The sequence below is a fragment of the Buteo buteo genome, unplaced genomic scaffold (assembly GCF_964188355.1).
Source record: "Buteo buteo unplaced genomic scaffold, bButBut1.hap1.1 HAP1_SCAFFOLD_74, whole genome shotgun sequence".
NCBI lineage: Eukaryota > Metazoa > Chordata > Aves > Accipitriformes > Accipitridae > Buteo > Buteo buteo.
In genome coordinates this window covers 1-10213 of record NW_027439238.1, presented here as the reverse complement: position 1 = coordinate 10213, position 10213 = coordinate 1, and the positions used below count along the sequence as shown (strand labels likewise).

Here is a 10213-nt window from a genome sequence, read left to right as displayed (position 1 = left end):
AGGCCTTCTCAGAACGTGTCTTCCCGGCCTTAAAAAGGATGAGACATCCAGCAACCACCCTTACCATGTGTATTCTAAGAGAAAAAGAAATACTGGCAACATTGTTTATCATGGGGAGGAGGAATACAGCTGGAAAACCGTGAAGAAAACCATGGAACAGCAACACAGGATTCTGGATGCAATGTGTGTTATTTCATGAAAAACAACTTGAAATAAAAAATGATGGTTGGTGGGAGTTGTGCATAGTAACATGTAGCTGGAGTAGGGTCAGAATACTTAAACCAGGGAATTAGAAAGATATTTTGAACATTGGCAGATATACTACAGATAGTAATTCAGGAGCAGAGCGCAAAAAAAAAACCTCCTAAGGGAAGATTCATAATGGCCTCTTTCATACACACAGCATTTCTTTCTGTGGAGGCGAGAGCAGGCTGAAAACCACAGAAGACAGCCAGGAAGAGCAGAAAATTCAGGGCAGTAAATACACAAACTGCAAAGCATGTTCTAGCTTGACCTCGCACAGGGTCACATGTACCCTCATTTCCCAAGAGCCGGTGTGACGGGTACACTCAACCCCATAACCAAACTAGCCGTAGTTTGGTACAGGCTCCAAAGGAGGTAAAGGAGCCATAGCCAGGCCAAGAACTCCTCTAGTTTCAATCTCTTCTCTGAAAAACCCACAAAGGAGCCGAGTGACCCAGTGAGCACCGCTGCCTATCACCTTGGAACACTCATCATGCGATTAACACAGGAATAGTGGGTGGTTTTTCCAAGACTCATTTATCAAGGAGCAAAAAAAGTTGTGGGCACAGGGAGTCTCATGCATACCCTTCCCATTGCATGTGATTTGACTAGGAGCCAGCCACTTTATCCCATAAATATGACAGCCTAAGGGAGCCTTCTTTCAGCTCTCCCTCCTAGGCAGCGTGGCTGCATGGCAGTGATCTCCCCTCGAGCTGGGACGCCTCTCAAGGTTGCTCCTCGAGGCATAGAGGCCTGTTCTCAATAGCAGATCTTTGCTAAGTGACTGACAGCATGCTGAATTCATACTAAGGAAACAGTACTAATCCACGTAGCTACTTAATATTAACTATTATAAACTTTGTACAGATAATTCCATTAGACAAACTGTTGTCCAAGTCTGAGACTGAGATTGGACCGAGCCGCACCTAGGCTCCATAAGGAGTTTAGAAAGCAAGGGGGTCCCCTCTGAACCTCACGACTCAACGGGAGGGTCTTCCTTACCCTTTTGCATCTCCGGTCTCTGTGTGAATCCTTCCACCTCGATTCTAACTCAGTTCTCCTTCGTACGTTTCTTCCGTGCCGTAATTAATAAGGCAAACCTTGCCGTCCAACTTACTGAACCTCGGGAAACCACTGTCAAACTTTGTTAAATTCCTCATATTTATTGAACTCTGTCAAATTATTATTTCACCTCAATAAAACACACTGATGCTTCTCTCCTCCTGAGCGAGGTGCTTTCCGCCCCTTGGCAAGAGATTGGCGCAGCCGGCAGGATCCTGAATCTGGACTCATGACAGCCCACAGCACAGCCTGCATGGGGTGAAAGGCATGCATCAGACCTCAGGGCCATCACACCCACAGGGAGGCCTGGGGACAGCAAGGGCACCTGCTGTGTCCCCACCAGAGCACGCCTGCGGAGAGACGGCCTTCGGGAAGGGCCCTTCGGTCCGGAGCTGTTCCCTTGGCAGCACGCGGCCTTCGGGAAGGGCCCTTTGCTCCTGAGCTGTTCCCTCAGCAGCGCTTGCGAGGTGTGCGTGCAGCTCTGCCGTCCCTCAGTGCTGCTGTGGGGTCTGCGCCTGCTCGGGGAGGGAGGGAGGGAGAGGAGCTGCCCCGCGTTTGCTCTGGGTCGGCAAATCTTTCCCAAAAGGCGGGTCTGTCTGTGCTGCCAGCCACAGCCCTGGGCAGGAGGAGCTGCGTGACAGGAGCCCAAACCCCTCACAAATCCCCCCGTCCCCTCACAGACCCCAAACCCATCAAATCTCCTCACAGATCCCCCCAGACTCCTCAGAGACCCCAACATCTTCTCACAAATACACTCACAGACACCCCAAACCCCTCACAGGCCCCCCCCAAACCCCTCAAATACCCTCACGGATCCCCCCAAACACCTCACAGACCCCAACATCCCCTCACAAATCCACTCACAGACCGCCCAAACTGCTCACAAATCCCCCCCATCCCCTCACAGACACCCCCAAACCCCTCAAATCCCCTCACGGATCCCCACAAAACCCTCAGGGACCCCAACATCTCCTCACAAATCCACTCAACACCTCACAAATCCCCTCACAGAACCCCCCCATCCCCTCACAGACCCTGCCAAACCCCTCAGAGACCCCAACATCTCCTCACAAATCCACTCACAGACCCCCACAAACCCTTCGAATCCTCTCGCAGACCCCCCCAAACCCCTCAGAGATCCCAACATCCCCTCACAAATCCACTCGCAGACTGCGCAACGCCCCCAAACCCCTCAAATCCCCTCACAGACCCCGCCAAACCCCTCACAGACCCCAACATCTCCTCACAAATACACTCACAGACCCCCCATTGCCTCACACCCCCCCCAAACCCTTCAAATCCCCTCACAGACACCCCCATACCCTTCAGAGGCCCCAACATCCCCTCACAAATACCCTCCACACCTCACAAATCCCCTCACAACCCCTCCATCCCCTCACAGACCCCCCCCAACCCCTCAGAGACGCCAACATCCCCTCACAAATCCACTCGTGGACCGCCCAAGCCCCTCGCAAATCCCCCCCAAAACTCCTCGCAGACCCCAACATCCCCTCACAAATCCCCTCAACACCTCACAAATCCCCTCACAGACTCCCCCAAACCCCTCAGAGACCCCGCCAAACCCCTCAGAGACCCCCCCAAACCCTTCAAATCCCCTCGCAGACCCCGCTAAACACCTCACAGACCCCAACATCCCCTCAACAAATCCAGGCGCGGACTGCCCAAACCCCTCACAAATCCCCCCCCAAACCCCTCACAGACCCCCCCGCCCCCCACCCACCTGCACTGACCGGGCTGCAAGTGCACATTGCCAGCTCATGTCCAGCTTTTCATCCACCAGCGCACCCCCAGCTTACTCGCTGGCAGGGCAGCATGGGCACAGAGTAGGCCTTGGGGCCGTGCAAGCAGCCTTCAGCAATAGCCAAAACATGGGTGTGCTACCAACACTGGTTTGGTCACACATCCAACACTCGGCACCATATGTGCTGCTAGGAAGAAAATTAACTCCATCCCAGCCAAAAGCAGTTATGGCTCAATAGCAGCTTGGTGCTGCTCTGCGTTTTATTTCTGGCTTTGCCTTATGTGGTGTATTTGGCGCGCACGCAATGGAGGGGCTGGGGCTGGTATTGCCCTACACAGTACCCCTGTCCTGTGCGCTCCAGGACAAAGCTGGCACAGGGAGCAGAGGTGGGGATGGTGACCTGTTAACGAGCCCCTTTGGTGCCTCTGTGGCTCAGAATTTAGCAGGACAGTCCCACCAGGGAAGCTGGGCTCCCCCAGCCTGTTGGTGGGTCCCATGCCCAGCTCCCTGCCTGCTGACACCGTGGGCATCCAGGTCCCTGTGTGCCCCGATGCGAAGTTCGGCCCAGGATTGGTGAATCCCTGGGTCTGCTGCCATTACGACCTGGACAACTGTGCTACTGATCTGTATTTATTGCTGTGCCATTACTCGGACACGAATGGTCGATCCCTGAAGCTGTCCGTCAGGAGTCTGTCATTGTAGCCCACTGTGCTACTGATCTGTATTTATTGCTGTGCCATTACTCGGACACGAATGGTCGATCCCTGAAGCTGTCCGTCAGGAGTCTGTCATTGTAGCCCAAACCCATACCCTGGTGGGGCTGGCTCAGGCCCTTGCAGGAGGGCCGGCGCGATGGGCTTGGGGCGCGGGCGGGTGGCTTCAATTCCTCTGGGGGCTTGAGGTCGCTGGGCTGGTCCCGCAACAGCCGGCTGGCTGAGTTGGACAGCCATGAGGGCCGGGGTGGAGGCGGGCGGGCCGGGCGGCTGTCCGGGCTGGCGGAGGCCCGTTCCCTGCTGCTCTGTGGCAGGGGGGCCGGTTTTGCAGGCACAGGTGATGGCTCTTGCTGTCGGGTCCAGCTCTCCGGGGTGCTGCAGCGGCTGCTCCGGCTGTCCAGGCCCGAGGAGCAGCTGCTGGTGTCGGACCAGGCTCGCGAAGCTGCGGAGAGGCGCCTGCGGAGAGAGGAGGCTGCTGAGGCCCCACCGCGGCTGTGGGGCCGGGCGGGTGTGAGGGTGCGGGGCAGCACTGGGCGCCTCACGGGGTGCGGATGCCTGGCTGCGCGTGGGAGCTGTGGGCGTGGAGAGCTCCGTGCAGAAAACGGGGCACCCCGCACCCCTCGTCTGGGGCTCTGCTCGCCTGCCCACGGCTCGTCTCCTCTCGGCCCTGACCATCCTGACCTGCCTGCTCTGCACGTGCCTGGAAGGAGACCTGCCCGCGACAGACCGAGGGGACCAAAGCTGGGCACAGCGCTGCAGGGCCAGGAGAGCCTCCTGTTCTCCTTTCTCAGCGTGCCTGGCAGAGACCAGCACTCGGCTCCCCTGCCTGTCCCTGACCAGACAAGGGCACAGCCTCGGCTCTCTGTTCAGCGAGATGCTCTCCATCCTCTCTTCAGAATACGTATCCAAAGAGATACGTACCCCTGCACAGAAAAAAACCCTGCCTGTGCTGAGAACACGCATGCTGGCAGTGCTCAGGTGCAGATGGGACAGGCTGACTCTTTCTCCAAAGCAAGGCCGAGAGCTGGGAAGGCTCCTCACCACGGTCTCAGTTGCTGGGACACCCTGGTCGAGGTGAACCTCTGGGATTTACGGCATCACCCAACAGGGTGATTTCTGCTGGCAGGTTCACTGGCAGAAAGATGTCACTATTGCGCTTCTCACTTTCTATGGCAATGTCATCCCTCGTTTTTCTTCCTGACCTTGCTCATCCTACGTCTGTCGCTGGGTCTGCTCTTGTCGAGGCAGGGTCACTTTTAACTAACACTTGCCACAGGAGGAAGGCGTTTCACAAAAGAGTGCCCATGAATTGAGAGGCCAGTTAAAACATCTTACAGCAGAAATCTCAGTAGAGTTTGGCCAGTAACTGTCTCGGCACTCCACAATACCCTACCTCTAAATGTTTCATGGCTAATAGCAGCCATCTAATACAGAAGTTTGGCAAAAAAAACTCCCAACAACTCACCGTCGTCTCTTCCTCCACAGACAGATCACACAACACAGTATCATCCCAAACAGCACGGAGCCCAAGACCGCCACGGCGCCTTCTATGCAGTAGTACCGGAAATCTTGAGGATCCACAGCATTTGTGTTTCTCTTGTCATCCACACCTGCAGCAACAATTCTGTGCATTAGTGTGTCCTGCACGCTACTGGTAATCTCACAGGAGGTCTGACATTGCCAGGAAATGTTCTTTCTCACTTTGTTAGCATCTCTGCACCAGCAAACATGCTGGGGCTGCAATGTTTCCTTGGTTTCAGTAGAAGCAAAGGAAACTCCCAAAGCCATTGCAAATCAATGCACTCTGGAGCCTCTCTTTCTCCTCAGAGCTTTGCTCACACTGTGGTACGGCTGTAATCCAGTTTTCCCAGTGTCACAGGTATGCTCCCCCTTCTTGGCCACCCTTCACGTTTGCACACAATTTCTTTTGCGCTCACCCACTTTCACTCCCCAAGGCTTGCTAGTGCTGCTGCCTGGAGGCTCTCTCTGACCCTTTGGGACAAGTTGTCCCACTGAACAGAACTCATGAGGCCAGATGGAGAGCATGTGGGGGAGCGCAGCTGTTTGACCAATCGTTCCTTTGAGCGACACAGACAAAACCCATCCCTGCATCAGGGAGTGCCACCCCCAGCTCTCTCCCCAGCCCATCACCCACACCCTGAGGGGATGGAGTCAGGCCCTCTCAGGAGACACCTGAACCTTGCTCTCTCCCTCTTCGCCTTTCCTCCAGCGTGGGCACTGCTTGCATGCCCCCAGGTTTCAGGACTTGTCTTCCCCTTATGGCCCCCTGCAAGACTGCTAATTACCTGCACTCTTTGGAGAAAATTCATATCTCCTGGCGTGGTGGGCTTCTCCAGGGCTGGACAGCACTGCCACTGCCAAGAATCAGAGAAAGGTAAAGCCTCAGCATGGCTCAGGCACAGAAGATGCAGGAGGGTGGCACAGGTTCCCTCTAAGCCCATGCCCCATCCGCCAGTGAATCCCTTTGGACCTCAGTTCACAGGAGGGATCCCCCTCTGTTGTGCTTAGGGGGACTCAGGGCAAGCTCTGGGATGCAGGTATTGCAGGAGGCACATTCCATTAAGAGTTGTATTTCCCATCGTCTGCTGTGGGTGGTTCAGATGGCCTCACCCCCAAAACGGTAAAGTTCTCAAATTCCTGTGAACAGGGTGTGGTGGGAGGTGAGCATCTCACTGCATCCACACGGAGGGTTACGAGTGAGTGTCTCTCTGGCACACTGATGGCAGTAACCTCCACACCCCAGAGATGACAGTCATCCTCAGAGAGCCGTTGCTGGCTTCTTTTAGAACACTCGCTCTGTACTAATAATAGTTTGGCTGCTGACAAGATGTGCAGTAGCGGGCACCAGGGGAAGAGGCTGCAGACACACAATGATTTTGATTCATGACACTGGATGACTGAAGGACAGCAATTACCTGGCACGCCTGTTGATTGAATTGCCCCTGTTTTTTCGTCAGAGACTGGCACTGCGTGACTATCTCCTTCCTGAAACGCCTCCTTCTCCACAGTCTCACGGTCCATCTCTTTAGAAAGAAAGTGGCTCACTTTAATTAGAAGTAACCGTTCCTCATCAGGAACGTGGTATCTTCAGGAGGCAATACTTCTCAAAATACATTAATAACGCTTAGAAACAAAGCCTGGGCATTTGGGGGTGCACCTAGTCACTAGTCCAAACGATGTGTCATTCATGGAGAAAAATTTAAGTGCTAGACACTTTCCAGTTTACCAGGAGACAGCAAATCCTGACCTGCTAAGAGACTAGGAGATTGCATGTGATCTTGTTCACATTCCACTTGGTGCATTTTTGGCAAACTGCAAGATGATGGTAAATTACTTCCCTCAGAGGAGACAGGAAGATGCTGTGGCCAGTTCAGGTGGGGAAAGAGTCCTTCTGAGAAGCACTTCCCATCATACCAACTCCAGCACATGGTAAGGGTAACAGACACGCATAGTGGACTGAACCGCAAGCTCTTGCAAGCATATTCTGGGCACTTTCACAAGTGGCAGTGAAGAGCCCACAGTCCCCCAAAACAAGAGGAAAACCACAACCACAACTAGAAACAGACAGGCAGACCACCCGACACCGAATTCACAGCCCTTCATTTTAGCTGCCTTCAAGTTAGGTGTCGGGCCTTCAGCTGGGTGTCCAGCTTTCGCCTGTCCCTGACCCCGAGGTGTCACCGAGAGTCCTCAGACATCAAGGAGAACAATGGGGTTAGACCAGGCTGCGAAGCCGGGGTGCTCCCATCCTGCCCAGGGGATGCCTGCAGCCCAGGCAAAGTCTGCTGGTCTCAGTGACCCCAAGCTCCCGGCGCATCCTGTCCACTGGCCAAGGGCACTCTCCCTGCCAGTGACTGGCAGGGTGCTGGCCCTCTCATGGCTTATCAGGAATTGGCTCCTCAGCCAAGTCCCTCACACACTCAAGGTGCGAGCACTGTCAGTTCCTGCCAGCTGGATACCAACGTCTGCCCAGAACAGCTCTGGCCAGTAACGCTGTAACTGGGGCAGCAGCCGTCCCTGGGGCTCAGTTGAACCACAACTGGCAGCAGAGACTCTGCACCATCTCTACAGCTCACCAGCACCTGCAAGGTGTGAAATTTGAGTGTCAGTGCAGTGCGGCTCTGATCGATCCCTTCCTGCTGCACAGGATTCATGTCCATACATGCATCTGAAACCTCAGCTTCCCAAGACTTCTGGTTATACCCACCACGTGCTGCTTTGTCCAGTTCCTTCAGGATTTCCTTTAGGACTTCTGGTGACCGCTGGGAAGATCTTCCTATTTCAGCTTTAGCTTTATACTTTGCTCTTTGAGGACCTTAACAGAAAGTATAAAGTTAAATTTCTCAAGAATAACATACTGAAAACGAGCACTTAGTCTGTGAAGTCAGTCAGGACTGACTACTCACCCCTAGGATGCCAGGTGAGCTCCAGCGCAGGACCCAGCCGAGAAGCTGGAAGAGCCCTCCCTGTACCCACATCTGCAACCAAACACCCACGAGAAGCTCCCATCATACATTGTGATATACACTGTCATACTGAATAGCAGAACATGTAAGGGGATCACAGAACAACATGGCACACACGATGCAGGCCTATATTCCCACACCTGCAAGAGACATCTTGCTCACATTTGGGCTTTGAGCTGGCAGCTCTCAAAGGAAGTAAAAAGCCATGACGTACCCGTGCAATCTCCCTGCGCGTCAGCCCTGGAACCCGGCTGGGAAGCTGGATAGCCATTGCGTCCAGCCACGTCTGTAAACAAACAGAACAGAGAAGCTCCTGTGAAATATTTCAATAGACTTCTTCAGATGTGAACGGCAATGAATGCAGTTCACACACAGGGTTGCTCCATGGCACTCGTCTCTCCCTGCCACTCAGGAGCACTGTGCAGACCGTTACTGGGTGCCTGGAACATGCCAGTTTAAAACAAACCATGTACAGAGCTGCCGGCAGAAAGGACTCCCTGGAGCCCACACCAGCTCTAAACTCAACCCCAACAAGCCCAATGGCTTTGCAGCAGGCACTGGAAGCAGCGCAGGGTCAAAAAGGCTGGGAAAGAATGTTTTGCAAGGCAGAGCGCCCCAGGCCACATCACTGAGCCTGACCCATTCCCTCTCTGCTCTTCTGCATGTCTAAGCATCAGCCAAGAAAATACTAACTTAAATTTCATATGAACAAATATTAAAACCTAAATGCCCGCTCATTCAACTGACATACCTGTGGGGTTGCCCTGAGGCTCCCGGACAAGATCCGGCTGAGCAGTCGGGTGGCCATCGGCTACAGGCACAGCTGTAATCAAGCACGTTTCCATTAGAGGCTGTGATCTACCTCTTTCTCAGTGACCTGCAGTCACTGGAGGGGGGTCAGGTAATGACGTGGGACCCAGACATGGGTGGAGGTTTCCAAAGCTGCAGAGGGCCTGGGAGACCTGGGTTCACCCAAGGAGAGCACTGCCGGGCTAGAGCAGGAATGCTCCTGTTTTTCTGAGCAGACATCTCCCAAGGACGGACATCCCTGAGGCTGAAAGTCAGGATTCAGCCAGGGAGCGGCAGAGCCAGGGCCCGGGGCACAGCTGTGACCAGCGCAGGGAAGAAGTGCCCCTGCAGGCTACTACCTGGCCCCTGCGGTGCTGCTCTGGCCCCGACATGCAGGCCAGGGGAAGGCTGCTCTGGGGCAGGGCAGCACAGGGCCGGCTCTGGGGATGGTTCCTCACCCCGCGGTGCTGCTCTCAGCCCCACCGTTCACCTGGAAAATGCCTCTGCAGCGGCTGCAACCCCCTGCACCTCCCCACGGGACATCTACCTCCCGCTGCCCATGAAGCTGGCCGCGGCTCATCCGGCCCAGCCCGGCCCCGCTGCTCTCACAGCCCTGCCACACCACGACCCCAGCCCCGCTGTCACCCCGAGGTGTGGTGGGTGCTGCGCCACGCTGCCAGCGCTGGGTGCTGGCCCTCGCCTGCCCACCTACCTAATCCCCGCGCTTGCCACGGAGCAGCCCCGACATCCCAGGCTTGCAGGGACACCACAAAGAGGATAAGGAGGCAGGCGGGGGTCATGGCCCCCCACGCCTGCACCATGCCGCCGCTGCTGCTGCTGCTGCTGCTGCCGCTGCTGCTGCTGGCACTGCTGGAGCGGTGCCTGTGGCACAGCACTGCACATCACGGCGTGGCACAGCGGGGCTCTGTGACCTCACAGTCCTGCCTTCCCACCGCGGCCACGGCCCTGGGGCACTGCCCCTCCCCCACGTGTGTTGAGTTTTTGGGTTTAGATGAAATTAAGACCCCTTCAGCATCCTAGCTGTCTGCACATCAGCACACTCCCTGCCATCCTTAGGCGCTTTTGGCTACAGCTGCTTCTGTGCTTGCTGTTTGGCCACTGCTCTTCTGTGGATTTCTCTCTGCCTCGGACTCTGA

The 10213-nt window shown here is 55.2% G+C and overlaps 1 protein-coding gene across 1 annotated transcript; it reads right to left on the bottom strand.

The window, feature by feature from the left end:
* Positions 1-3806: 3806 nt before the first annotated feature.
* Positions 3807-8416, bottom strand: LOC142027867 (uncharacterized). Its single transcript, XM_075022065.1, has 6 exons — positions 8208-8416; positions 8009-8116; positions 6717-6824; positions 6087-6155; positions 5246-5390; positions 3807-4236 (listed from the first exon to the last, which is right to left on the bottom strand). The coding sequence occupies exons 1-6, from the start codon at positions 8311-8313 to the stop codon at positions 3807-3809; spliced, it is 966 nt and encodes a 321-aa protein (XP_074878166.1). The 5' UTR covers positions 8314-8416.
* Between the last annotated feature and the right edge of the window lie 1797 nt (positions 8417-10213).

Excerpts from the sequence above, each read along its gene's own strand:
- LOC142027867 (XM_075022065.1), bottom strand. The coding sequence starts at position 8,313 with ATGATGGGAGCTTCTCGTGGGTGTTTGGTTGCAGATGTGGGTACAGGG. Across the intron at positions 8,117-8,207 it reads GCTCACCTGGCATCCTAGGG|GTCCTCAAAGAGCAAAGTAT; the intron begins GTGAGTAGTCAG and ends CTTTCTGTTAAG. Across the intron at positions 5,391-6,086 it reads ATTTTCTCCAAAGAGTGCAG|GTGTGGATGACAAGAGAAAC; the intron begins GTAATTAGCAGT and ends TTGTTGCTGCAG.